At 64.1% G+C, this 27,774-nt stretch overlaps 2 protein-coding genes across 6 annotated transcripts; one reads left to right on the forward strand and one right to left on the reverse strand.

Annotated features, from left to right (window-relative positions):
* Positions 1 to 8: 8 nt before the first annotated feature.
* On the forward strand, positions 9 to 6,324 carry Gnptg (N-acetylglucosamine-1-phosphate transferase subunit gamma). Its single transcript, XM_070019913.1, has 11 exons — positions 9 to 113; positions 936 to 993; positions 1,122 to 1,189; positions 4,790 to 4,844; positions 4,933 to 5,016; positions 5,095 to 5,188; positions 5,253 to 5,367; positions 5,434 to 5,516; positions 5,598 to 5,726; positions 5,799 to 5,880; positions 5,959 to 6,324. Exons 1-11 carry the CDS (start codon positions 47 to 49, stop codon positions 6,057 to 6,059), a joined length of 936 nt encoding a protein of 311 aa, XP_069876014.1. The 5' UTR covers positions 9 to 46; the 3' UTR covers positions 6,060 to 6,324.
* Positions 6,325 to 8,109: 1,785 nt separating this feature from the next.
* Positions 8,110 to 26,701, reverse strand: Unkl (unk like zinc finger). 5 transcript variants are annotated; one of them, XM_070019911.1, is made up of 15 exons: positions 26,613 to 26,701; positions 25,602 to 25,811; positions 22,073 to 22,249; positions 21,621 to 21,754; positions 20,095 to 20,230; positions 19,800 to 19,917; positions 19,470 to 19,554; positions 18,118 to 18,200; positions 16,943 to 17,005; positions 15,255 to 15,387; positions 11,158 to 11,250; positions 10,121 to 10,351; positions 9,253 to 9,455; positions 8,921 to 9,163; positions 8,110 to 8,357 (listed from the first exon to the last, which is right to left on the reverse strand). In XM_070019911.1, the coding sequence occupies exons 1-15, from the start codon at positions 26,693 to 26,695 to the stop codon at positions 8,205 to 8,207; spliced, it is 2,145 nt and encodes a 714-aa protein (XP_069876012.1). In that variant the 5' UTR covers positions 26,696 to 26,701; the 3' UTR covers positions 8,110 to 8,204. The 5 variants fall into 5 exon arrangements, with proteins under 5 accessions (XP_069876012.1, XP_069876011.1, XP_069876013.1 ...); XM_070019910.1 differs by having other exon boundaries at positions 9,253 to 9,479; XM_070019912.1 differs by having other exon boundaries at positions 9,253 to 9,479; positions 25,602 to 25,708; positions 26,613 to 26,694.
* Positions 26,702 to 27,774: the final 1,073 nt, after the last annotated feature.

Genomic DNA, 27,774 nt, shown 5'->3' on the forward strand with positions numbered 1-27,774 from the left:
CGCCCACGTGACCCGAGAGGCGGGCACGGGGTCGCGCGCCGGAGCGATGGCGGCGCGGCCAGCGCGCCTGCTGCTGCTGCTGCTGCTGCTGCTGCTCGGGCTGGCGGCGCACGGTCGGTGGCTCGGCGCCCGCGTCCCCGCGTCCCGCACCCGCACCCCGCGTCTCACCGCCCCGCTCCCCCACCCCGCGTCCCGCTCCCCCACCCCGCGTCCCGCACCCCCACCCCGCGTCCCGCACCCCCACCCCGCGTCTCACCGCCCCGCTCCCCCACCCCGCGTCCCGCACCCCCACCCCGCGTCCCGCACCCCCACCCCGCGTCCCGCACCCCCACCCCGCGTCCCGCACCCCCACCCCGCGTCTCACCGCCCCGCTCCCCCACCCCGCGTCCCACCGCCCCGCTCCCCCACCCCGCGTCCCGCTCCCCCACCCCGCGTCTCACCGCCCCGCTCCCCCACCCCGCGTCCCGCACCCCCACCCCGCGTCCCACCGCCCCGCTCCCCCACCCCGCGTCCCGCTCCCCCACCCCGCGTCCCGCACCCCCACCCCGCGTCCCGCTCCCCCACCCCGCGTCCCGCACCCCCACCCCGCGTCCCGCACCCCACCCCGCGTCCCGCACCCCCACCCCGCGTCCCGCACCCCACCCCGCGTCCCGCACCCCCACCCCGCGTCCCGCACCCCACCCCGCGTCCCGCACCCCCACCCCGCGTCCCGCACCCCACCCCGCGTCCCGCACCCCCACCCCGCGTCCCGCACCCCCACCCCGCGTCCCGCACCCCCACCCCGCGTCCCGCACCCCGCACCCGCGTCTCACTGCCCCGCTCCCGCACCCCGCGTCCCGCACCCCGCACCCGCGTCTCACCGCCCCGCGCCCCGCGTCCCACCCCGCACCCGCGTCTCACCCCGCACCCGCGTCTCACCGCCCCGCTCCCCGCAGGGCCCCTGCCGGCCGGAGCCGCGAAGATGAAGGTGGTGGAGGAGCCCAACACGTTCGGGTGAGCGGCGGGGCCCGGGGCGGGCGGTGGCCCGGGCCGGCCGGAGGCTCAGGGCGGGACGGGGCGGGCGGGCGGTCCATGCGCGGCCCCAGCCGCCTGCCCGCAGGCTGACCCGCCGTGTCCACCAGGCTGAACAACCCGTTCCTGCCCCAGACCAGCCGCCTCCAGCCCAAGAGGGAGCCGTCGCCCCTGTCCGGTGAGTTCCGGGCCCCACCCGGGCGCCTTGGACCAGGGGCCCCGAGGCCCCGCGTCAACACCCGAGAGGCCATCAGCGCCTTTTTTTTTCTTTTTTCTTTTGTCGGTCGTGGGGCCTGAACTCTGGGCCTGGGCGCTGTCCCTCGTCTTCAACTCAAGGCGAGCGCTCTACCACTTGAGCCACACTTCTGACTTTTTTGCTTATGTGGTGCTGAGGAATCGAACCCAGGGCCTTATGTATGCGAGGCAAGCGCTCTACCACTGAGCCACCTTCCCAGGCCAGGTCAGCACTTTTTACCGCTGGCGTCTGAGGTGTTGCAGATGGGCTGGTGCACCCGGGACACTGCCCTGCCCCCAGAAGGAGAGCTAGGAGCATTCGGAAGGAGCCACGACTCGGTTTTGTCTAGGAGGGTGTATGCCCAGTGACTGGGAAGGGCTCTGCACAGGCTCACCTGTGGGCATGCACTGCCCAGGTGCCTGCATTGGCTTCACCTGTGGGTGGAGGGGGTCAGGCGTTCCTCCAGGTGTCGGCTGTTTGGGGTCTTGATTCTGCCCCCTGTAAGGGAAGCAGCTTGGGCAGTTCCTATCCTGTACACCGTAACAGAATGAGTCAGTGCCACAAGAACTGATCACCGAGCTTCATCCTCAGCCTGTGTGTGTGAGTGTGTGGGTCGTGGGGCTTGAACTCTGGGCCTGGGCGCTGTCCCTCAGCTCTTCAGCTCAAGGCAAGCGCTCTACTTCTTGAGCCACAGCACCACTTCCAGTTTTCTGGTGGTTCATTGGAGGTAAGAGTCTCATGGACTTTCCTGCCCGGGCTGGCTTTGAACTGTGATCCTCAGATCTCAGCCTTCTGAGTAGCTAGGATGACAGGCTTGAGCCACCAGTGCCCAGCTTGCAAGGCCTCTTATTTTGAGACGAGTTCTTGCTACAAAGATCCTCCTGGGTCTGCCTCCCACCAGTGGGCAGGGTTGGTGGTGAAGAGTCCAGCGCCAAGTGTCGGGAGCAGAAGGACATCAAGACAGGTTGTAGCCGGCTGTCTAGGAAGGCCAGTACACTTCCTCAGAAGAGCCGGCGCCCCCAAAGCTACAAGCACCTGGCCCAGCCTCCAACAGCAGGAGGATGGCCCAGGAGCAGCTGCCCCGTCCCTTCCCCACACTCCCGCTGGGGCCTGGCTGGCTGACCGTTCTGATGTGCACAGGATGCCCTCACCCCACGGTCGGAGGGCGTGGAACGTGAGCACGTAGCATGTGAAGTGCAGCTTTCTGAAAGTGTACTCTGTGTGTGTGTGTGCACGAGCGCACTATCCTGGGGCTTGAACTTGGCCTGGGCACTGTCTCTAAGGTTTTTTGCTTGAGGCTAACGCTCTATCACTTGAGCCATAGCTTCATTCCCAGCTTTTTTGGTAATAAATTGCCGGCTTCCTTGGTGTAGGTAGTTGGAGATACAAGTCTCACAGACATTGGTGCCAGGCTGGCAATTTATTCTTTGTCTCAGTTGAAATGGTTCATGCAGCCCCGCTCCATCCCATCGATGTGGTTTACCAAATGCTGTGAGTGTGGTGTATCAATACTGGTTGGCTTTGTGTTCAGGGAAAATTCCTCACTTGACCGAGTATTTTCCTTTCTACTTTTGAGTTTGGTTTGCTAAGATTTTTATTCAGAAGTGCTGGGGGTCAAGCCCTCTACCACTGACTACAGCCTCAGCTGCCCGCCCCCCCCCCCATTTGTTTCTCTGGGATTTGAACCCTGGACCGTTGATCTTGCTAGGCAGGTTACCACTTGAGCCACACTTCAGCCCCACCCCCAGCCTTTTTTTTTTTTTAGTCCTGGGGCTTGAACTCTGGGCCTGGGCGCTGTCCCTCAGCTCTTCAGCTCAAGGTGAGTGCTCTACCGCTTGAGCCACAGCGCCACTTCCAGTTTTCTAGTGGTTTATTGGAGATAGGAGTCTCAGACTTTCCTGCCCGAGCTGACTTTGAACTGTGATCTGCGGATCTCAGCCTCCTGAGTAGCTAGGATTACAGGCATGAGCCACAGGTGCCCGGCCCAGCCCTCATTTTTGAGCCTGGTTTATTAGTGTTGAGGATTTTGGTTGTGCTGGTACCAGGGCTTAAACCCAAAGCCTTGCACTTAGCTTTCTTGCTGGCAGTCGATGCTCTACCACTTAAGCCATGCTGTGTGTGTGCGCGCGCGCACACACACGTGCTAGAACTTTCAACATGTGATCTACCACCTGAGCCACACCTACACTTAGAGCTTTTTGCTGGTTAACTAGAGATGCCTCACTGACTTTCCTTCCCCAGCTGGTTTCCAACTGTGATCCCCAGCCTCCTGAATAGCTGGGATTATAGGTGTGAGCCATCTTGTCTAGTTTGTTTAGGATTTTAGCATCGTGTTCATGCAGTGTGTTGGTCAGTTTCCACGATGTCTCTGTTGGGCTGATAGCTGAGCTACATGGAGTGAGCTGGGTTGTGGTCTCTTCAAGTTTTGAAAGTATAAGAAGGGTTGGTATAAATGCTTTAGATGGTCAGCAGAATTTACTGGTGAAACTGGGCTTTTTTTTTTTTTTTTTTTTTTTTGGGTCCGGTTGTGGGGCCTGAACTCTGGGCCTGGGCGCTGTCCCTCAGCTCTTCAGCTTAAGGCTAGCGCTCTACCACTTGAGCCACAGTGCCACTTCTGGCTTTTTTCTTTTTGCTTATGTGGTGCTGAGGAATCGAACCCAGGGCCTTGAGCATGCAAGGCAAGCGCTCTACCACTGAGCCACCTTCCCAGCCCAGAAACTGGCCTTTTTCTTGGGAGGTTTCTTCCTTTTTTTTTTTTTTTTTTTTTTGGGTCTGGTTTTGGGGCCTGAACTCTGGGCCTGGGTGCTGTCCCTCAGCTCTTCAGCTCAAGGCTAGCGCTCTACCACTTGAGCCACAGCACCACTTCCGGCTTTTTTTTCCCCTGCTTATGTGGTGCTGAGGAATTGAACCCAGGGCCTCATGCATGCGAGGCAAGCACTCTGCCCCTGAGCCAACCTCCCAGACCTCTTTTTTTTTTTTTTGGGTCCGGTCGTGGGGCCTGAACTCTGGGCCTGGGCGTTGTCCCTCAGCTCTTCAGCTCAAGGCGAGCGCTCTACCACTTGAGCTACAGTGCCACTTCCGCTTTTCTGGTGGTTTATTGGAGATAGGAGTCTCACAGTCTTTCCTGCCCGGGCTGGCTTTGAACCGCGATCCTCAGATCTCAGCCTCCTGAGTAGCTAGGATTACAGGCGTGAGCCACCAGCGCCCGGCTACTTTGGGTTTTTGCTTGATGGTTAACTAGAGATGATGACGGGCATGTGCACTGGCACCTGCTGCTCTTCTCCTGGGGCTTTGCCTCACTTCCTGTCATCTCCCCGGTTTTGCTGTGTGCGCCGGCCCCCACCGGCCCGGCCTGGCGGTGCTCTGGGCCATCACAAGGACTGGCCCTGGAGGTTGGGTCGGGCAGCGTCTCGTGGCTCCTGGGTTCCATGGGGACAGACATGGGCTTTGGGGGCCACTACCCTCCCAGGTGGCGTGTCTCGGTCTGTGGCCCCTAGGCCTTGCAGCGTGTTGGCGTTTTCACAGTAGCGCTCTCCTCCCCAGGGCCTGCTCATCTCTTCAGGCTGTCTGGCAAGTGCTTCAGCCTGGTGGAGTCCACGTGAGTGTGGGTCGGGACAGGGAAGGGGGGCGAGGGGCGCGGCGGGGTGGCAGTGCCCAGGGGTGGCTCGATGCTCCCGTGTCCCCAGCTACAAGTATGAGTTCTGCCCATTTCACAACGTGACCCAACATGAGCAGACCTTCCGCTGGAACGCCTACAGCGGGATTCTAGGGTGAGTGGCGGGGGCGGGGTTCTGGGTGGGGGCGGGGCTCTGCTCTCCCGCCCCAGCTTGCTCTCCTGCCCATCCCAGCATCTGGCACGAGTGGGAGATCAGCAACAACACCTTCACCGGCATGTGGATGAGTGAGGGCGACTCGTGTCGCACCCGGAGCCGCCAGAGCAAGGTGAGGGCTGGGAGAGGCCGGGGGAGGGCCTGGACCCACGCCCGTTCTGAAGCCTCCTCCCCAGGTGGAGCTCACCTGTGGAGAGAGCAACCGGCTGGCCCACGTGTCGGAGCCCAGCACCTGTGTCTACGCCCTGACCTTTGAGACGCCCTTGGTCTGCCACCCGCATTCATTGCTAGGTGAGACGGGGCAGGGCAGGGCAGGGCAGGGCAGTTGGGGCTCCTCTAACCCGCCCCTGTCCCCAGTGTACCCGACCCTGCCTGAGGCGCTGCAGCGGCGCTGGGACAAGCTGGCGCAGGACCTGGCCGACGAGCTCATCACCTCCCAGGTGAGCCTGTGCCCACCTGGGGGAAGCCGGGACCCGCACGCCCTGCCCCTGCCCCTGCTCCCGTGCCACGTCCACCTCTAGGGCTACAAGAAGCTGCTGAGGGCGCTGTTTGAGGATGCTGGCTACATGACGGCCCTGGGAGGAAACTCGCCTGCCCGGGAGGGGGCGCCAAAGGCCGTGGGGCTGGAGAGTCTGGAAACGTGCAGGAAGGTAGGGCGTCAGGACAGCCGGCCACGGAGGCCTGACCTGCCGCGCCACGCTGACCTACCACTCCCACTCTAGGCCCACTCGGAGCTGACCGAGGAGATCCAGAGGCTCACCTCGCTGCTCAGCCAGCATGGCATCCCCTTCTCAAAGCCCACAGGTTGGTGTTGGGGCCCCGGGCATTTGGGGATGCAGTGCTATGGGGCAAATCCCAACTTGCTCCCTGGGGTTTTGGCAGAACCATCTCGTTTGGAACAGCACCTGGGCCAGGGGCTCCCCACTCACGGGCTCTCAGAGCAGCTGAGAGGTGACCCTGGGCTGCGTGGCAACGCCCTGTGACCCTGAGCAACGCGGAGGAGGGGAGGAGGAGGAGGAGGAGGAGGAGGAGGAGGAGGAGGAGGAGGAGGAGGAGGGCCAGGCAGGCCAGCGGGCCGAAACCGCCTCTGCGCCAGACAGTGCGTCCCTCAACGCGAGCACAAAGGAGACCTGCACAGTAAAGACGGAGAGGTTTAATTTGAAGTCCCATACTGATAAAAATAATTCCATGAGTTCTGTAAACCATTGCGAAAATGCTATAGTGTAAAAAATTTAAACAAAACGTTAACAGCTGACCACACGTAAGTGATTATGCAGTATAAACACGCCTTGGAGACCAGGAGGCCTTCAATGCACACGCACCCAGGTGTGCCACAAGGCTTCCGCACCGCACTGAAGTCCACAGGAAGTGCCCACACTGGAGAAGCCTGCCACTCTAATCTACTGTGAACAGCGACCGCAGAGACACATGGGCAACAAAGACAAGGGTGGGGCGGGCTCACACACAGCCTTGGCTCCTGAGCCCAGGCCTGGCACGGGCCGCCAGCCTCCTCCCCTCAGCCCCTTGCCCAGGAATGCTCTGGACCCACAGAAGGGAGGTGAGGAGCCGTGCCCTGGGTCAGTAGGTGCTGGCCGTTCCCTGTCTTCAGGCTCTGGAGCTCCTTACCCCACACAGGAACTGGCCTGTGTGGATGGAGCCTAGCTGTTCTTCACTAACTTGATAAAGTCTAGGCACGATACCAATAATCAACACTGTCCTGTTGTCCCCGAAAAGACCAGAGGCCCACATGGGAAACAAGTGCATAAATACCAATAAAAATAATCAAGAGTGATTAACAATAGCACAAAAATACGTGGTTTCTAGGTAGTGAGCTAGTAAGTCATTCACTATATAATTAAGAACAAAATAAGATTCACTAAAACCAAGAGTTGCTTTCAGTAACAACTAGCTGTGGGATGTCATGAATTCATTTCCTTTAAAATGATAGAGAATTCTCTACCTGTGTCATATTAAAAATGCTTTTAAATCTCCTATATTAAATACATTCTAGTTTGGTCATTGATAAAAATGTTAACCTAGTCACTTTGCACTTTAAAAAATGCTATTAAAAGTCTTTGGCAAAGCCGCAGGGGAGGGGAAGCCTGGTGTCCAGGCCATCCAGTCCTGACCAGCTAGGGCCCAAATCACTGCACTGGACTTGTACTGCGGGTCCAGGCCAGGCCGTGGTGGCCTCTGCTTAGCGGTCCGCGTAGGTTGATGCCCCACTGCACCCCATTGTCCATTAAGTCTGCCCATTCCCCCCCCTCCCCGCCCCCACGCCCAGATGGCTCTGGGAAGTTACAAAGCACCACTGCCTGTTAGGTAAGTCTTCAGAACACAGCTGCTTCCAAAGTGAATGTCCGAGACTCTCCAATGCGAATCTGGGCCCTTCTGTTAGCATCAAATTGTCTTCACAGGAGAAATCAAAGCCAAACCAGTCACTTCCCTTACTTCTGACGCAAGGCACAGGCACTTAGAGAAGGTGGCCGCAGGTTACGCGATGCGTGCAGACTGCTCCGTGCCAGCTCCGGACATGAGCACAAACTGCTACCTGTGTGCACGTGCTCGCTAGGAAAGTGAGTTCCTCAGAAAATTCAAGACCTCTGTCTTTCAATAATCACTCTGCTTATAAATACTATTTGTTTGCAAATAATTTGAAAAAGTAAAAATCCTAGATCTTCCTGGCTACTAGATAAATGCTCTCACTTCGTAAGTAGTTTCAGAATACGAAATCTATTCACTGTACTAAGAGTTAACAATAAATCGATAGGAAACTCCAAGTTCACAGTACATACATAAAGCTTCATGTTACCTCATATGAAAAACATGAACCTAGAAAGCAGCTTAAAATGTCTAACTAAATTCCTCGGTTTACAAAGTGCTTTGAGAAGGCCTGGCCTCGCGGGAGGCTGGCTGACCGGCACGCGCCCATCCGCGGCCCAGACCTCAAGGTACGAGCCCCCCCCAGACAGGGTTGGGATCTTGTTTTTAAGGTGTTTGAAACCATCTTGGAACCACCGGTGAGCACACGGTTGGCAAGAGACTCACGTCCTGGCAGCAGTGTAGGGAGGGACGGCAGTGCTCGCTGGGCCGTGCACGGCGCTCGGCAGCGTCGGCTCCCGCTCCGGTCACCACGGGCTCTGGCCCTCGCAGTAAGGGCGCTCGGGTGCCGAGGCTGCGCATGTGTTGCACAGGACCTGGTGCTGACAGGGCTGCACAGTGGTGCCAGGAGCCCGCTCCTGGCAGGCCACACACTGCCTGGCACGGAGCTGGTAGATCACCTGTGGGAAGGAATGGGTGGGGCTTAGAGTCCGAGGCTATCTGCAAAGCCAGGGGCACTCAAGGATGAGGGGTCCCAGCCAGACGGGTGGGGGCTGGGCAGTCAGAGGCGGGGGAAACGTGCTCCCGGAGCACCAGGCCACAGGGGAGGACCGGCAGGTGGGGCCCCGAGAGGCCCGAGGCGCTGGATTCAGCTGCAGCCGCAGCAGGCGCGCGTGAGGCTGGGCTGTGAAACGCCCCAGAGGTGCCGGCAGGATGACCCAATGTGAAAGACGGGGCGAGGAGTGGACAGGTTGTGGGCTGTCACCTCCTCAGAGCACCCCAAAGGCAGCCATGCGGCAACACACGCTTCTAACCCCCTTGCAGTGGGCAGAGCCGGCGTCTGCACAAGGCACAGCCTACTGACTGCCGGAAGGGAAAGAACAAGAGCACAGAAGCCAGCCTGACAGAAGACGCTGGCAGCAGCCTGTGGGCCTGTCTGCGCTGTCAGGAGGGGGAATGGGAGCTAGACCCCACCCCCTCGGGAGACAGCCTAGAAACTGCCACTGCCCTGGCCAGGACTCACCCCGTCCACAGCTTCCAGCTCCAGGCGCAGCTGGCTCTGCAGGGAATGCAGCTGGGGCAGTGGGACGCTGCCCATGTCGCTGGGCAGCGGCGACACCAGGCCGAGGCCCTCGAGCTCCTCCTGCAGCCGCTTCACCTGGGCCTCCACCTCCTCCTTCCTCCGCAGGGCCAGCTGGCGGTCGCTGTCTGCCACCCGGGCGCGCTCCTTGGCCTCCTGGGCCTCTCGCTGCCACGCGTCGCAGGCCTGAAATCCAAAGGGTTCATGCAGGGGCGAAGCCGGCGCGGAGGGGCACCGGCTCACGCCTCCCACGTGCGGCCTGTCCACCCGCTCACCTGCTTCACCTGCCGCCAAGACTCCTCCCACCGCCGGATCTTCCTTCTGGCCTCATCCAGCTGCCGCCTGACCCGGGCCAGCTCGGCGCTGCTGGGACTGGCGTTTGCCGGGGCCATGGTCCCTGGGTTCAGGACGGGGGACGGGCTGGGGGAAAAGCTGCCAGACACGAAGTCCCAGATGCTCCCAGGAACGCCATTCAAGCCTGAGGGGGAGTTGGAACAGAAAACTAAAAGCTACAAGTTCTCGAAGGCTCTACACCCAAGGTGCTGAAAGCCCTGAAGTGGTTCTGCTACAGAGAAGACTGATGCATTTTTTAAAAAAAGAGCATTCCGCGTGGAAGGTGAGTGCTGAATGCGTCGCAGCACCGGACGGACGGCGCGCAAGGCATGCCGCAGAGCCGCAGAACAGGAAGGAGGTGGCACCGAGGTGACATGGTATCGGCAGGTCGGGAGTCACCACGGGGAAGCCCCTGGGTGCCATGCGTGGGCATGAACGAAGCGGATGACAGGGCACCCTGTTGGGGAGTAGGAGTGGAGAGGGTGGATGGAAGTTCGACGGGTGCTAGGGAAGATGGAACACTGAGAGCTGTTGAGCTGGTTTTAGTCTGAAGGTTGGCGGGGAGCTGGCGGGAGGCGAGCAGGGCTGGAGGCGGCCCGGGCGGCAGAGGTCAGCGGGGTGCCTCAGGCAATAGGGACTGTCACAGCGAACGCGTGTGCATTGTGACAGACGCCTTCAGAGGAATGGCCTCTCCCAACCAGGTCCAGCGGGGCTGCCGCAGGAAGAGTCAGGGAGGGCCTCCAGGGGAAGAGGCCCAGCCGCGGTCAGGTGAGCCTCCCAGGGTGGGGCAGGGGGGCACCCGGCACTCACCTAAGGAGCTGTAGGAAGAGGCTGCGGAGCCCAGGGGGCCCGGCTCTGACGGCAGGGGCAGCGGTGGCTGCTGGGGGGGCGTCATGGCTGAGGAGACCAGAGGCCCGGACAGGGGCTGGGAGAGGGAGCCGAGTGGAGAGGTGGACAGCGAGGAGGAGGACTGCAGGGACGGCGAGCGGGGCAGGGGGCCGGGGATGGTGACGGGCGCCGAGCCCCCCAGCGACCTGGCGCCTGCAGAGGGGGGCCGCGTGAGGGGAGGCGCACAGGCGGCGCACACACCCCTGCACCTGCGCACCCGTCCCGCTGTCCCCTGCCGAGCCACCCGCGTCTCCAGGAAGAGCCACTCAGCACGGGGGCCCGAGAACAAACCGCCCCCCAAACAAGCCATGCCTGCTGGTCACCCGAATCAGCCCGCCGTCCAGGGGACCCCGGCGGACGGCCTGGTCCCGTTCTGTCCGGCTGGCAAAATGGGTTCCTCTACAGCACGGGCAGAGATGCGCTGGGGCCGTTTGAGCAGCGCCTTTCCTACCCGCTCTCCCTATTTAACCCGAGGCCGGCATCGGCGCCGTCCCCCTCGGGTGCGTGGGATAACCTCCCTTCCCCGCTCTCTGCCGCGTCTCTATCTGGTGTGGGGGGGCAAGTGGCCAGATGTGAGGTGGGACTCCTGGACTTTCGGCCTGAAGTCTGAAAACGTTTTCAGGAACACCTGCCCAGAGCTCTGCCCTGCGGACCCCGGGGCGGGGCGGGGCGGGGCGGGGCTCAGAGGGCACTGGAGAGACTCTGGCCCCCAGAGCTGCTCCTGCTCCTACCCCTGGCTTGGCGGATCAGCCCCGCGGCATCTGAGCAGGGAGACCTTGCAGGGGTCCTAGGCTCGAGCCAGGGGCCCTCCGGGGTGGTGCTCCCAAGGGCTCCGGGGGGTCCCTGAAGTGGCTAAGATCTGAGGAGGTCTGCAAGTGTGGCAAAAGCGGCAGCCAGCCAGGCCTGACTCGAACACCGTACTGCCAGAGGGAGAAGCAAGCCGGCAGCCCAGCACTCACCTGGCGGTCCTGGGTCCCGGCGTTCCGGCTCCTCCAGGTCTTTCTCTAGGGATGCAATATTTATGTCGCTAAGACGAAGATCTAAGGCAGAACCTGTGAGAATAAGCAGCCCGCATTGCCGTGTACCGCTCAACCCGCAGCGAGCCTCCGCCGAGAAGGCTGAGCCTGAGCCCGGGGGCCCGGGCTTGAAGCCAGGGGCAGGAGGGGTGCTGGGGACAGAGCGCGGCCGCCGCCCCGGCCCCACCCGGCATGGTGGCCAGGCGAAGCCCCCACAGGGCTGCCCACCCGCAGAGGCCCACTGCACCCGCTGCCTCTCCAACGCCTTGTCATTTGTTAAGCACTAGCCATACAACTCTCCCACGGCGCAGGCCAGCAAGCGTGTGGCTCCTGGCACCGTGGTTGGGCAGCAGGCCTGCGGGCCCTGGCACCCCCACGGCTGAAGGCGAACTTAGAGGCTCCACCAGCAAAAAGCAGAGGCCACACCCAGGGCTGGTCTTCCCTAACACTCCTGGGGAAACCGGGCCGGGTCCTCCCCTCTGGACGGACGGCCTGGTGCCAAGGCCCTTGGCGTGGTCCCGCTTCCCGCTTCCCAAGCCTGTTGCTGGTCCTTCCCACAGGCCTAGGTCCCCCCGGCCTCCCCGTGGGGCCTTGTCCCTCAACGGCAGCCCTGGCCCTCCTGTGGGCAGCTCGTGAGCCTCCCCAGCAGCGGTGATCTCAGCCTGGTCTCATGGACGCTGCAGCCTGAAAACTCAATCCCCCGGCGGCCGCAGTGTCCACTCGGGGGAAGCACGGGAAAGCGAAACAGAGCCTCCACTGCGCTAGCCTCTCTCTCCTGGCCGCTCGGTCCTGGTGCTCACAGTGCACCCCACGTGGACCTGCTCCAGCGTGGCCCAGCACAGCGGCAGGCCCCGTTCCCCGGATGCCGAGTCCCACTTTGATGCCACGGTCCCCCGTGGATGGCCTCCCGCCCCTCAACCACTCCTGGCTCACTGCCCTTGCTGGGCGCATTTCTTCAGAGCAGGATGAAGGGACCAGGTGGTCGGGTCTTCCTGGGTGGGTGGGCAGGGGCTCCCGGGGCCCCAGTGCCCTCCTGCAGCTTCGCATACGCGCAGCCCAGCGCTTACTCCCAGCAGCACCGGGTGTGCGGGAGGGGGGACCCCACTCCGGATGCTGAGGCCGCCTTCCTGCCCGCAGCAATGGCCACCTCCCCGACGTGGACACGTGCCACAGCGCCTTCCCCTCCACACCACAGAAGGCCCACGCCACCGTCAGGCTCTGCCAGCACCTCTGACCTCCGACCTCTGAGGATGAGCTGTAGTGTGCAGACCTCACAGCGCCCCAGCCGGCCCCTCCCCGGCCCCGCACCTCCCATGGCTGCTGTGGAGTGAGAACAGCCTTTCAAATCCTGGATGTGCGTGGCCCTAAAACTTGTGTCAGCCCGCAGGATGCCAATGAGCCTGCACAATGGTGGTGCGGGCTGCCCTGCTCCCATCTCTCCTACCTCCAGGGCCCTGCCCTGGATGGAGCTGACCGGGCGCGGCCGTGTGGGCCTGGTGTTCAGTACCCAGAGAACCAGGTAAGAGCGATCCGTGCCTTATTCTGGCAGGCTTCCAGAAACTCGTGAACTAGGGCAGGAGCGAAGGAGGCGGGAGAGGGAACCAGCTCCTCCCTGGGCAGCGCTGACTCAGCACGGGGACTCCAGTGCCCGGGCAGCGGGGTGAACCCCACAGGGTGGGACGGGACTCCTGCTGCAGCTCAGCTGCAGTCGGCAAGGGTGAGTGGCTGCAAAGCGGTCAGCATGTCCCTGGGGCCTCCTGGAGACCAGAAGCTGCTCCTCCTCCTCACCCCACACAGCTGGGCCCAAGCTAGGGCCCAGGGCCTCGGGCTGCCCCGAGCGCCGCCCACCTCAGCACCAAGAACACATTTTAAAAGCCACTGGGGGCCGAGAGTGTGGCTGGGTGCTGGAGTACCTGCCTGTCGTGAAGCCCTGGTTCCATTCCTCAGCACCACATACACAGAAGACACCGGGAGTGGCTCTGTGGCTCAAGTGGTAGAGAGCTCGCCTCTGGGACAGCTCTACCTGGGACAGCGCCCAGGCCCTGAGTTCAAGCCCCAGGATGGGCAAACCCAAAACAACAAAACCACCAGAAATCTGAGACTCATTACGTAAACACAGGAAGGCTGAGCTGTAGCCCCAGACCCAGCTACCAGGAGCACCTGGGACTGGGAAGGGCACAAGCTGGGGAGACAGCCAACACCTGGCCCAACATGACTCGGCACAAAGGCCGGGGGCGCGCGGGTCCCGGGGTGAGAGGGCGCGGGGAGGCCGGGGGCGCGGGGAGGCCGGGGGCGCGCGGGTCCCGGGGTGAGAGGGCACGGGGAGGCCGGGGGCGCGGGGAGGCCGGGGGCGCGCGGGTCCCGGGGTGAGAGGGCGCGGGGAGGCCGGGGGCGCGCGGGTCCCGGGGTGAGAGGATGCGGGGAGGCCGGGGGCGCGCGGGTCCCGGGGTGAGAGGGCGCGGGGAGGCCGGGGGCGCGCGGGTCCCGGGGTGAGAGGGCGCGGGGAGGCCGGGGGCGCGGGGAGGCCGGGGGCGCGCGGGTCCCGGGTGAGAGGGCGCGGGGAGGCCGGGGGCGCGCGGGTCCCGGGTGAGAGGGCGCGGGGAGGCCGGGGGCGCGCGGGTCCCGGGTGAGAGGGCGCGGGGAGGCCGGGGGCGCGCGGGTCCCAGCCGCCCCACCCCGTTACCGGCTCCGGCGCCGCAGCCCGAGCACGCGCGCCCCCAACCCGAGCTCCCGGCCGCCCGAGGGCGGAGAGCCGGGCCTGGTCCCACGGAGGAGCCGTGCGCGCCTCGCGCCTCGCGCCCCGCACTCACCGGCTCCGGGAGCACCGGCGAGGGGGACGCCCGCGCGCGCCGCTCAGCGCACCGAGTCACGGTGCCGCGCCCCGGGGTCGCCGCGCCGCCGCCGCAATGCTGACTCACGCCGGCCGGCGCCCCGCTTCAGCGGCAGATTCAAACCCAGCCCGCGCTCCGCCCCCGCCCGAGGCCCCGCCCCAGCGCGCGGGCCCGCCCCACGTGCGGAGTACGGAGACCCCGCCCCCAGCGCGCGGGCCCGCCCCACGTGCGAGAACGGAGACCCCGCCCCAGCGCGCGGACCCGCCCCACGTGCGGAGTACGGAGGCCCCGCCCCCAGCGCGCGGGCCCGCCCCACGTGCGAGAACGGAGACCCCGCCCCAGCGCGCGGGCCCGCCCCACGTGCGAGAGCGGAGACCCCGCCCCAGCGCGCGGGCCCGCCCCACGAGCGGAGTACGGAGACCCCGCCCCCAGCGCGCGGACCCGCCCCACGTGCGGAGTACGGAGGCCCCGCCCCCAGCGCGCGGGCCCGCCCCACGTGCGGAGTACGGAGGCCCCGCCCCCAGCGCGCGGACCCGCCCCACGTGCGAGAGCGGAGGCCCCGCCCCAGCGCGCGGAGTACGGAGGCCCCGCCCCAGCGCGCGGGCCCGCCCCACGAGCGGAGTACGGAGACCCCGCCCCCAGCGCGCGGGCCCGCCCACCTATGTGGAGAGCGAGCCGACCCGCCTTTCCCATATAAAGAACAGAGGCTCCGCCCCCAGAGCGCGGCTCCCCCCCACATAAAGAGGCTCCGCCCCCAGCACGTGGCCCGCCCCTCCCAGAGAACAGAGGCTCCGCCCCCAGCGCGCGGCCCGCCCCGCCCATACAGAGAAGCTCCGCCCCCAGCGCGCGGCCCGCCCCGCCCATACAGGGAAGCTCCGCCCCCAGCGCGCGGCCGACCCGGTGCAGACGCGCAGCCCGCGGCGGCCCCGCTCCGCTCCGCTCCGCTCCGCACCGCAGCGCCCGGCTGGCAGGTGAGGGCGCGGGTCAGTGTGCGGTTTCCCGGGCCAGGCCCCGCGGTGGCCCGCCTTCCGGGGCGGGGAGGGGGAGCGGGGAGCGGGGAGCTCCGGGCCCACAGCGCCGCCTGGCCCCGGGTCGCACGTTCTGGGCGTCTAACTCCCCCCGGAGGGTCACGCGCCCAGGCGGCCGGCGGCCGCGGCGGCCCCGCGCGCTCCCGGGGTGGGCGGGGCTGGGGCGGGGCCGCGGACTCACCTAGCACGGCTTCCACGGTGCTGCCCGCGGCGGCGGCGTCCGGCGCGGCGGTGGGGGAGGAGCTGCCCGAGCCGGGGCTCGAGCCCGCGCTGGGGGCCCGGGGCTGAACCACTGCGAACACGGCCAGGTGGTTCTGTCCGGAAACACGCACAAGGTGAGCCAGTGCCCGGGTCTGCTCCGGACCCCGGCCCGAGCCCAGCCCCCTCCTGCTCGGCGGCCCGCAGCGCGGCTTCTCCCCCCGGCTGCGTGCGCCCAGGGCGGGCAGACGCGGGCCCGGAGCAGGCCGGGGGCCGGCGGCCCCGCACCGCGCTGTGGACCGTCCTTGTCCGCAGCCCCGCGGGCACCAGCGCACCATCGCCAGGCGGGGGTCGCCGTCCATGCCACCTCCCGCTGCGAACTTCGGATTTGTTTTTAATTTTTTTTGTTTGGAGAAAATTTACCATCTTGATCGTCCCCACGTGCTGGTGTGGGGGCTTGAACTCAAGGCCTCAAGCTCTCTCACTCAGCTTTCTTGCTCATGGCTCAAAGGCTACTCATTGAGCCATGCCCCCGGTCCAACATTTTGGAGGTTCACTAGAGAGAGAGTCTGGCAGACTATCCTGCCCGAGCTGGCTTTGAAGCTGCCAGTCCTCCCGGCTCAGCCTCCTTCAGCAGGTAGGATTGCCGGTGTGAGCCAGCGCCCCAGGCCCCCACCTTACCACTCATCAGGACTCTGAGGCGGGTCCCTCCCCCCTCTTCCAGTCAGGGTCTCAACATGTAGCTCAAGCTGGCCTCACACCTGCCACAGCCTCCACCCCCCCCCCCCCCGTGCCCACCACGCTTGGACACGCTCACTGCTTTCCAGTAGCACAGGCAAAACACGCCCCGCCACTGAATCTGTAGAGCAGCACTGTCAGGAGGAAACGGTGCTTCTCAAAACACCAACACCCGCACCAAGTGGCGAAGCCAGGGCTGCTCTGTCTGGGAGGGCAACATGAAACCACAGCACACTGAGGCTCGGCAGGGCTCGTGAAGACAGACTGACAGACAGAACAGAGGCCCGTCCACAGGCAGTCCCACTGGACCTCAGGTGTGCCCAGAGCCACTTCTTGGGGACACAATCAGGTGAAGATGAGCTCACTCGGATGGCGCTCACCCAACTAACTCATGTCCATACAAAAGAGATGACGGGCTGGCTCAGTGGTAGAGTGCTTGCTTCGCATGCACCAGGCCCGAGGTTCGGTTCTTCAGCACCACATACACAGAAAAAGCTGGGAGTGACGCTGTGGCTCCAGTGGTAGAGCGCTCGCCTTGAGCTGAAGAACAGTGCCCAGGCCCAGAGTTCAAGACCCACAACCAACCAAAAAGAGAGAGAGAGAGTAGGGCCCCTCACCTGCCTGCCCCTCCACCCCTGCATGGCCTCGGGACTTAGAGAATGAATATCTGTGAGGCTGTCACAGCTGACCACAGCGGGGTGCTGAAGCTACCCTGAGCTTCCACAGAGAAAACTATGGAGGTTTGTTGTTTCCTAGGACACAATGTTTTAGGCAATGAAACACTTGAATACAAGGAAAAAAAAGATACTTTTAGGAAAAACAAAAAAACCCAAACCGGTATTAGCCGGATGAGCCAAGAGCCAACAAGAACCGCAGTGTGTTCAAACAAACAGGTTAGCAAAGGCACTAGGAACCCTCAGCCCCTGGGCCCACCTGCTTGCCGTCCAGCTGGCTGCACTTCTGACTGCCTTCCGAGGGCGCCTCTCTCCACTTGGCCTGCAACAGAAAAACTGCTCAGGCTGGGAAGACCTCGCGGACCTCGCCCGGCAGCACACAGCCAACGCGCCGCTCACGGTTTGGAAATGTGAAAAGAATTATTATTTTTTTGGCAATACTAGCCTTGAACTGGGGTCCTCCCGAGCTCACCCTCCCGCGTAGCTAGGATTACAACTGTGACCCGTGAATGCCCTGATTCCTGCAGAGTCCCACAACAGCTCGGTGCGGACGCAGCCCTGGTGACAGCATGCGAGCACCATGCCCCACGCCCGCGCATGCCCGTGGCCCCCACCGCCTGCCCTGCACCTGCAGAGCCTTGGACAGGGCCGGGCCTGGACACGCACATGCCCCTCCTTTGGTCTTGCTCGGGTGCCTGGCCCAGATCCGAGGTGGGGAAGAACCCATGAGGCCCCTAGGCACCTGCTCAGCCTGGCTGTACAGAGTGGGCGTCCCCAGGAACAGCCCTGCCCGATTTCCCAGGGGAGGCCCCGGGAAGGCAGGGGTCTCAGTATGCGGAACGCCAAGGACCCCGTGGGTAGGAGCAAGTCCCAGGAGGGCAGCGTCTCCTGGGACTGTGCCCAGCTCTTCACCCCCACCAGCCCACGCTAGCCAGCCGACTGGACGGGCCTGGGCAGAGGCCCCACTAGCCCGGACACAACTGGCCTGCACCCCGGGCAAGCCGACTGGGGGGCGTTTCCTTGTGCCTGGAACTTTCTTAGAAGCAAATGAGCATGTTGGTTCCCGTTTCAAAATTCAGCTAAACTTTGACCCCCCACAGTCACGACCCAGGGAGCCCAGCTAGGGGCTGACAGCAATGAGATCGTGACTTCCAGACGAGAGCGAGAAGCTGCCTGTCTGCGCCCTCACGCCCCTCTCCGCCAAAGCCCGGTGTGCTGGAGTGCCAAGGACAGGGTGTCACACACACCATGCCGCTCCGTGATGACCTCTGCACCCCCAGCTCTGTGAAGACAAGCACCTGCTAGGCCAAGTCCCCTCCCACTGGCCGGCACTGCAGCGCCCGCTGAGGTTCTTCTAGACTGTGGAGAGGAGCCCCAACACCAGCAGGCAGCCATCCTGCCTCAGGCTGCCGTGGGCCCGGCGCGTCTACTTACCTGTCCGGGCTGACTGCTGGGGGCCAGGGCGCCGCCGCTGGGCAGGTCACGACAGCCCCACTCGCTCCCTAGGCCGAGGCTCTCTGCCAAGAAAGAGAAGTGGGCGCTAAGGGCCACCGGCAGCGGACAACACGCCAGTCTTTCAGGCCCTAGAGAGTCAGGACTCGGAGTTCATGCTGCTGTGGGGACAGTGGCCAGCCAAGATGGTCACATGGACCAAGGCCTCCGTGAGGTCTTCACATTCAAGCCTTGAATGAATTTAACACTCAAAGTCCACGTTTAAAATGTAAAGAGTAGAAAGCTGAGCTGGGAGCATGTCTCAAGTGGTAGAGCACCTGCCTGGCAAGCTCAAAGCCCTGAGTTCAAACCACACTACTGTCAAAATGAAGGATAGGTCTGTGTCTCACTCCAGCTGAGATCTGAGAATCATGGTTCCAAGCCAGCCCAGGCAAGAGGCTCTCTGAGACTCTTACTGCCAATTAACCAGCCAAAAGCCAGAAGCAGAGCTGTGGCTCAGGTGGTAGGATACCAGCCTTGAGCAAAGATCTCAAGAGACAGCACTCAGGCCCTGAGTTCAAGCCCAGAATTAGCACAAAATAAAAAGACTAGAAAGTAAATTTGAGTGTGGGTCTAGGAATGTGCAGAGTGCTTGCCTAATATTCATAAAGCCCTGGGTTTGATTCTTCAGCACCAGACACACAGAAAAAGCCATACGTGGCGCTGTGACTTAAGTGGTAGAGAGCTGGCCTTGAGCAAAAGAAGCTCAGGGACAGTGCCCAGGCCCTGAGTTCAAGCCCTATGACCAACCCAAAGAAACCAAAAAACTGGAACCCAAATGCTGAAGTGGGGGGTGGGGGAGTGCGCGGAGGAGGCTGCCACACTCCTCCCTGGGGACAGGACTACCTGCAATGAGCACCAGGCCGAGACCGGCCGGCCTCACTTCTAGGGACTCTGGTGCCTCCCCAGGGTGGGCTGAGAGACGCCCCTCCCTCCACAGGGGCCCCGCCCCGGGTCCTGGGCAGCAGGGCCACCCCGGGCGAGGTGCGGGTGAGCATGTGGGGCAGCAGGACAGGACCCAGGTCTGCAGGGATCCCGGGGGCTGGAAGCAGGAGGCCCCCTGGGCTCCGCACCGCCAGGTCTATGGCAGGTATGAAAGGAGGGTCCTGCGCCGACCCCCCTCTCCCCCAGGGGGCCGAGCGCAGCCAGCAGGCCTGGTCCTCGGGCCGTGGAGCCACGATCCCGTTTCCCTAGCCCTCAAAGCTTGCTCGGGATGACTCTAACAATCACACGTGCTGAAGGAGGGCCCCAGACCACGCGCACTACACGTGTGCACCCCGGGACCGCCGACTCACTCTCCGCGTGTGCGAATGCACAGAAGGGGCCTCGCGGGCAGAAGCCGGTCTGACGCATGTCGTTGCACTTGGTCGACTTGTAGATCTAGCAAGGAAAACCGGAGGTGAGGGCTGCGCTGGCGGGCGGCTGGGAGAAGGGCGGGGGGACCAAGCCCCTGTCCTGGGGCTGCCAGTCCACCGGCAGCGGACCAGACGGCCATGACGACCTCTCCTGCCGCCGCCTCGCCCTTGCTCCACACCCAGCGAGGCGCAGCCGTCCCGCTCCGCGTCCCTGGAGCCCGACGCCAGGGACCCCCTGCTCTCCCTGCCCCCCCCACGTGCGGCGCTCACCTCGGGGTGGAACTGCTGCTCGGTGCGGGAGTGGCAGTACTGGCAGCCGTCCCCGCCATCGCAGCGGGAGGGCTCCCCCCACTCATCGCCAAGCTTCACGCTGGGGCACGGTGTGGACCTGGGGGCGAGGACCAGCGCGGGTCACGGCCGCCCGGGGGCCGGGCCGGGGCAAGGCGCCCGCCCAGGGGCCAGCGCCGGCCACGCCGCAGGGCCGACGCCCCTCGGGGCGGGATGCGGGTGGGAGGCAGCGTCCGTGCCTCCAGAAGCGCCGCGGGGCCGGGGCCGACCCACCCACCTGTACTGGAACCTCCCGGGCTTCCGCCGGCGGTCCCGGCTGTTGTGGTAGTGTGGGCAGGCGTAGCCCTGGCGGCACAGGCGCGGCGGCTTCGGGCACTGCTCGGTCTTGTAGCTGCCCAGAACGAAGCTGGCATCTACAAAACAGGGGGGCAGACGCCTGGCCCCGGGGCCTCCAACCGACCCACATCCACATGTGAGCGAGCATGGCTGACCACATGATGGACACTCCAGCCACGAGACGGCGGGCTAACAGCTCCCTCCACGCGGACCAGCCCCGAGAATGCCACACACAGCAGAAGCCACGGACACGGGGCCACGAGGCTTAGATGTACAGAACAGGACGTCCAGATACCGAAAGTGGAACAGAGGCAGAGGAGGGGGGCAGGGCAAGACTACCAATGGGGATGGGATTTCCTTTCCTTTTGGCCAGTCCTGGGGCTTGAACTCAGGACCTGGGCGCTGTCCCTGGACTGCTTCCGCTCAAGGCTAGCACTCTACCACTTGAGCCACAGCGCCACTTCTGGCTTTGTCTGTGTATGTGGTACTGAGAAATCGAACCCAAGGCTTCGTGCATGCTAGGCAAGCATTCTGCCACTGAGCCACATTCCCAGCCCCTGAGCTTTCCTTCTGAAGCAATAAAAATTAGGGCTGGGCATAGTGGTGCACTCCTTCAATCCCAGATACTCAGGAAGTAAAGATCAGGAGAATCACCGTTCAAGACCAACCTGGGAAAAAGTTAGCAAGACTGCTATCATAAGCAAGCTGAGCGTGGTTTTGGTTCAGTGCTTTCTCCACGCACAGGCAGACCCTGAGTGCCACCATTGGCTTGTGGCTCCATCGGTGCATCCTTGGGGATGAGTAGGCTATTCTTAAAACTTCACTACCCAGAGAGATGTGGACAGAAGCCAACAGACAGAGGCAAGCAAGCGGGCTGGGAAGGTGGCTCAGTGGTGGAGCGCTTGCCTTGCATACCAGAGGCCCTGGGTTCGATTCCTCAGCACCACATAAGCAAAAAGAAAAAAGCCGGAAGTGGCGCTGTGGCTCAAGTGGTAGAGCGCTAGCCTTGAGCTGAAGAGCTGAGGGACAGCACCCAGGCCCAGAGTTCAGGCCAGAGACCGGACCCAAAAACAAACAAACAAACAGAGGCAAGCAAGCAGGGAGTGGGCTGCTGCCATGGGGTTTCCATCTGGGGTGGCGGGAAAGTTCTGGAACTTGACACGTGATGGCGGCACAACACTCAAATGTGCCGCTGAGTTGCTCACTTGGACACCGTGAACTCGGCATGTGCTCTCTACCTACAAAACCCCCACGCCTTCCTTGGTCACCACCACCATGCCAGCCCCAGGCACCAGAGGGCGCACACAGGTGGAGGCCCAGGGAGACGGGCCACCAGCGCAGCCAGGCCAGGGCGGGCAGGACGCCTGGGCGCGGACGTGCACCACCCCACGCCAGCCGTCCAAGCGCCCACAGCGCCCGGGCCGGGTCCCCCCGGGCGGCGCTCCTCCCACTGCCCCATCGGCTCACCTTGCCAGCGGGGGTCCTCGCCCAGGGTCTTCTCGATCATGGCCCGGCTGGCCAGCACGCCAGGCTGCAGGTCCGGCACACCATCCCCACTGCCAAGCTGGCCATTCTGCAAGGCCTCCTGAGCCTGTAGCTCCCTGCAAGAACACAGCCGTCACAGGCCCGGGCAGCCCTGGGGAGAGATGGTCCTCACCCAGCCCCCACGAGTCACAACTAGCTCTGCTCAGAAACGTGCGGGTCCACCCAGGGGGCCAGGTGTGGCGCACACACCTGTAATCCCAGCCTTCAGAGCGCTGAGGGGGCGGGGTCTGGAGTCTGAGGCTAGGCTGGGCTACACAGCCACACACCCCAAGATGGAGAGCAAGGCAGAGAATGAAGAAATGCATCTCCCTGGGTCTCAGCAAGCTGGGATTGGAGCCGCGCCCCTGGGGGCCGCAGGGACCGTGTGTCCTCACCGGATGTCGCACACCGGCGGCCGCAGGTCCAGGGGGCCGTGCGCGAAGGCACAGTGCAGCCCGTTCTTCACGCAGTGGCCCCGGGCGTCAGTCTCATGGATGCACGTGCCCGTCTTATAGTAGCGCAGGTGGTACTTGCGCTCGGTGTCCCCAGTGGTCCGGTGCAGGTAGGGGCACCTGGGAGCAGAGAAGTGGCGCGTTCCCTCGGGTCCCTCGGATGGGGGGCTGACCCTCAGCGCCCCCCCGCCCCGCCACACCCGGGCCGCAGACTTCCGATCTGGCTGGAAAGAGGATGATACCAAACACGCACCTACCCCCAATTTGGGACCCTTGCCTAAGGACTGAGACCAAATCTCCCTGTTGTATACAGCAGGGAAAAAACAGAAACAAACACAACCACTGACTGCGCGGGAAGCCAGGCCTTGGGCACGTGTAGTAACAGTTCTAAAGCTGTCCGTGCCCAGCATGCGGGCCCGTCCTTTCCTGGCAGGCCATTATCAGAGAAGGCGTGGTGACTACCTCCAGCATCCAGGGAACCCAGGGACCAGGAGAGGGGAAGGGGAGGCTTGGGGGTGGGAGAGCCCGGGCCTGGAGGGGCTAGGGAAGAACCGCGGTGGGAGCCAGGCTGAGAGGTGCAGACGGTGGCATCGCCTGCCAAGGCCACGCAGCAGGCCCAGCCACGGCTTCCTCAGAGAGCGACGGGCAAGCGACTCGCAGGGCAGTGGCTCAGCCCGAGCCTCCCAGAGCCTGAGCTGTCCCTCGGATAGGAAAGAGGAAGCTGCGACCTCAGGGACTGGAGGAGAGGGCCTGAAGGCCCGGGGCGGAGCGCACACAGGCGCACGCCAGGACCGGCTGCCCACCAGGCTGCACGCCGTTCCTATGGGGGCAGGGTGTCACCCACATGACCCGGGGAGGCCAACGGAACCCCACCTGGGGCAGGGCATGCCCACCGGACCAAAGTGTACCAGGTGGCCTCAGAGCCAGGCCAGTGGTGAGGGGGCGGGGTGGGAGGGGGACAGGGTGGTAAGGGGGATGGGGTGGTGAGGGGGACAGGATAGGAGGGGGAGGGGGTGGGGAGGGGGACGGGGTGGTGAGGGGGACGGGATGGGAGGGGGAGGTGGTGGTGAGGGGGATGGGGTGGGAGGGGGACAGGGTGGTAAGGGGGATGGGGTGGTGAGGGGGACAGGATAGGAGGGGGAGGGGGTGGTGAGGGGGACGGGGTGGTGAGGGGGACGGGGTGGTGAGGGGGATGGGGTGGGAGGTGGGAGTGGCAAGGGCAGGAAGGGTGGGGCCGCCTGGAGAAGGGAGGGAGACAACCGGGAACAACGACAGGGTGCCAGCCTCCTGCTCAAGACCCTCCAAAGAACCGTTCAGAACAAGGCTCGGTGTAAGTTCATGGTTTAAATATCAGCTTGGGCTGGAAGGAGCGCACTGACACTGAGCACTGGACCCCTAATCTGACTTAAGACATTGTAACCTCTCTGTCCAACCAGGTAATAGATAATAAAGTAAAATGATGAGTTTGGAGCTGGGACCTGATGGCTCACCCCTGTCATCCTAGCCACGCAGAAGGCTTGAGATCTAAAGATCTCAGTTCAAAACCAGCCAGGGCAGGAAAGTACATGAGGCTCTCATGTCCAATTAACCACCAAAAACAAAAAAATACTGGTAGTATAGCTGTGGCTCAAGTGGTAGAGCAGCCTTGAGCGAAAAAGCTAAAGGATAATCAATACCCAAGCCCTGAGTGCCAGCGCGCACGTGTGCACACACACACACACACACACAGAGCCAATGAGTTCAAAAGACCTCATTCTTGCCAAAAGGAACTACCCGTTCACCATTTCCTAGCAACTCTCATTGGGAGGAACGGCAGCTGCTCCTGTGCTTGGTGGCAGCCTTCTCGTTGGAAGGATGGGATGAGCGGAGAGAGCATCCGGAGGGAGCCAGCTGGCCAACTGCTGCCCAAAGACCTGAAGCCAGACACTGTGCTGAGTGGCAAAAGCCTGCGGCCACACGGTTTTCCAGGCGTCCCAACCAAACCCTCGGGTGCTCTTCTCTCACTGGTTCCGCAGTGATGAACCACTGTGCAGTCAGACGGTCTATGAACCTGTCTGTAGTAACTGCATGATCCAATTACTAATTTTTTTTTTGTTGGGCATGGGGCCTGAACTCTGGGCCTGGGCGCTGTTCCTCAGCTCTACTGCTTAAGCCACAGCACCATTTCCGGTTTTTTTGTGGTTTTATTGGAGATAAGAGTTTCACAGGCTTTCCTGCCCAGGCTGGTTTTGAACCGAGATTCTCAGATCTCAGCCTCCTGAGTAGCTAGAATGACAGGCATGAGCCACGGATGCCAGGCTCCGTGAGATTCTTATCTCCAAGAAACCACTAGAAAACTGGAAATCTGGAGGTGGCAGTAGAGCGCTCCCCTTGAGCTGAAGAGCTGAGGGACAGCGCCCAGGCCCGGAGTTCAGGCCCCACCACCGACAAAGAAAAAATAAAATGGAAGCCAGCGCCGGTGGCCCGCGCCTGTCATCTCAGCGACCCAGAGGCTGGGACCTGAGGAGGGCGGTTCAAAGCCAGCCCGACAGATGAAGTGCGCGAGACTGTCTCCAGTGCACTAAACGACTTCAAAGTAAAGCCGTTGGTGCTTAAAAACACAACGTACACAAAAGCTTCGTTTCTGGAAGTTTGCAAGTGTGACATAGATGACACTCTGCAGGGGTGAGCAGCAGGAGGGGCGGCACCGACCCGCGCCCGGGGCGGGCGGGCGGAGCGGGCTCCGCAGCCCGGCACCAGCCGACCCCCAGCCCCAGGATCGGCGGAAGCCCACCGGCCTGGGAAACACAACCGGAGCCAAAGGAGCCTGCCCGGCAGAACCGCCAGGGCCCGGACAGGTGAGGCAGGCCAGCGACCTGCAACCCGCGGGCCCCCAGCTGGCCTCACGGTGCCCGGCCCAGGTACAGGGCGGGGGCGGGGGAGGGAGGAGGGTGGCAGAGAAGGGGACCTGGCAGGGGGACCCCGGCCCCGCCCCTTCCCACCCCGGCCGCTCCCTTCCCTGGCCCCTCCCTTCGCCGGCCCCGTCCCGCCCCCGCCGTACCCTCGCAGGCAGGCCCCGCCCCCACACCGAGCCCCGCCCTCAGCCGCTTCCCTCGCCGGCCCTGCCCCTCGCCGAGCCCCGCCCCCGACCACTCCCCTCGCCCCAGCCACTCCCCTCGCCGGCCCCGCCCCTCGCCGGCCCCGCCCCTCGCCGAGCCCCGCCTACTCCCCTCGCCGAGTCCCGCCCCCGGCCACTCCCCTCGCCGGCCCCGGCCCCACCCCCTCGCCAAGCCCCGCCCCCGGCCACTCCCCTCGCAGAGCCCCGCCCCTCGCCGGACCCGCCCCCGGCCGCTCCCCTCGCCCCAGCCACTCCCCTCGCAGAGCCCCGCCCTCTCGCCGGCCCCGCCCCTCGCCGGCCCCGCCCCTCGCCGAGCCCCGCCCCCGGCCGCTCCCCTCGCCGGCCCGGCCCCGCCCCTCGCCGAGCCCCACTCACTCGTCGCCGTCGGGGCAGAGCCCGGAGGCCTCGTCGTACTTGGCGCAGTACACGTCGGGGCTGTAGTTGAAGGTGCCGTCGCGCCTGCGGAGCGGTCTGCGCCGACGCTGATTTAGGAAATGCCAATGGAAACAGGTAAATGGCCTGTGCTGGCTGCACCTGTGCTGCACAAACAGGGCGCACTGCTCTGTCCTAAACTCCTTTAGATACCTAAAAAGACAAACAGCGTTGCGGGTACTTCCGCCGCCGCCGCCGCCGCCGCCGCCGCCGTCGGGCGGCCCGGGACTCATGGGCGGGGCGGGTCCCCGGTGCGTGCCCACCCGGAGCCCGGAAGACCCGGATGCACCCACGGACCCCGCCTCCGCCCGTCGGGACGGAGCCCGGATGACCGCATAGGGCGCGACCCCGACCCCGGCGCACCGGCTGGACCCCGGGCACGACCCCGACTCCGGCGCATCGGCTGGACCCCGGGCACGACCCCGACTCCGGGCGCATCGGCTGGACCCCGGGCGCGGTGCTAACCCCGGGCGCGACCCCGACCCCGGGCGCATCGGCTGGACCCCGGGCGCGACCCCGACCCCGGGCGCATCGGCTGGACCCCGGGCGCGACCCCGACCCCGGGCGCCTCAGCTGGACCCCGGCGCCGTTCCGACCCCGGGCGCGGTGCCCCCCTTCGGTTCCAGACAGGCCTCAGGGCGAGGCCCCGGGGCACGCGCGACCCCCGACCTCCGCCAGGCGCCGCGGGCGCCAGGCCCGGCCTCCAGCCCCCCACCCCGGAGCCCCGGCCGCGGGGCGCCGGCCCGCGCCCACACGGTCGCGCGTCTCCCCGGACCCCGGCGCGGCCCCGACGCCCACCCCCGGGCGCGGCCTCCAGGTGCCCGGAGAGGCGCGCAGCACCCAAACCCCGGGCTGCCGGGCCCCGGGCGGCGCCCCGCGACCTCAGGCGGGGCCGCCCACCCCCCGCGCCGGGCCGCGCGGGCCGCGGCGGGTCCGGGGCGGCCGGACACTGACCTGTAGTGGGTCGGCTTCTCGGTCTGCGGGGGGGACCCGCTCAGCGCCGCCGCCGCCGCCGCCGCTTTCGAAACCGACGGCATTTTCAGTCAAAACAATGCAGCGCGCATGCGCCGCCCCCGCCCCCGGATCTCCCCCCGCGCGGAGCCCCCCGCGCCCCCCGCCGCGCCGGCCACGCCCCCGGCCACGCCCCCGGCGGCCCCGGGGCCCGGACACGCAGGGCACGCGCGGCCCGCCCGCCCCCGGCGCCGAGCTCCGGCCCGCACACGCGGGGGCGCGCCGCGCGCGCGCACGCCGGCCTCTTCCAGCCCGAGGTCTAAAATTAAAGCCTCGTAATACAGGCGGATCGCCGAGCGTGCGAGCGAGGTGTGCGCCGCCGCGCGGGGGAGCGGCGGAGGCGGGGCGCGGAGCCTGGGACTGGGGGGGCGGGGCGAGGAGCCTGGGACGGGGGGAGGGCGGGCCGCGGATCCCTGGGAAGGGGGGCGCAGATCCCGGGACATGGGGCAGGGGCTGGGCGCGTGGGGGCGGGAGAGCCACAGCACCAATAGCAGTTTCCTGGTGGTTGATTGGTAGATAAGAGTCTCAGGGATTTTCCTGCCTGAGCTGGCTCAGCCTCCAGAGCAGCTAGGATTACAGGTATAGATAATTTTTTGAAATATCAATAGAGAAAAATGAGAACTATCACTGGCTGATAAGGATGAATGATTTCATTCATTCACAGTCTAAAGGGACTACTGCCTCTGTAAACATTACATCTTCAAGTAAAAATAAATTTAAAAAAAATTAAAAAGGTGAAATATCCTTTGATTTGACAGGGCCTTGCGCGCTCCTGCTCTCTCTCTCTCTCTATAGTCCAGGCTGGCTTGGACCCTCCAGATCATCACGCTTCAGTTTCCAAGCGCTGGAAGTGCACACATGTACTAGGACACCACCAGTGAAAGAGTATGTCCTGGGCTGGGGATGTGATCCAAGTGGTAGAATGCCTGCTTAGCACAGCCAACAGCAGCACTGGAGTTCAAAATACTGGATCACCATTAAATAAAAAGTATCCAAGTAAATCAAGCAGAATGTGAAGGGTGGGGCCTGGGCACTGTCCCCCAGTTCTTTTTCTCAAGGGTAGAGCCACAGCTCCACTTCTGGTTTTCTGGTGGTTAATTGGAGA

This window comes from Dipodomys merriami, unplaced genomic scaffold, assembly GCF_024711535.1.
Source record: "Dipodomys merriami isolate MVZ:Mamm:240054 unplaced genomic scaffold, mDipMer1.0.p SCAF_137, whole genome shotgun sequence".
Classification (NCBI taxonomy): Eukaryota; Metazoa; Chordata; class Mammalia; order Rodentia; family Heteromyidae; genus Dipodomys; species Dipodomys merriami.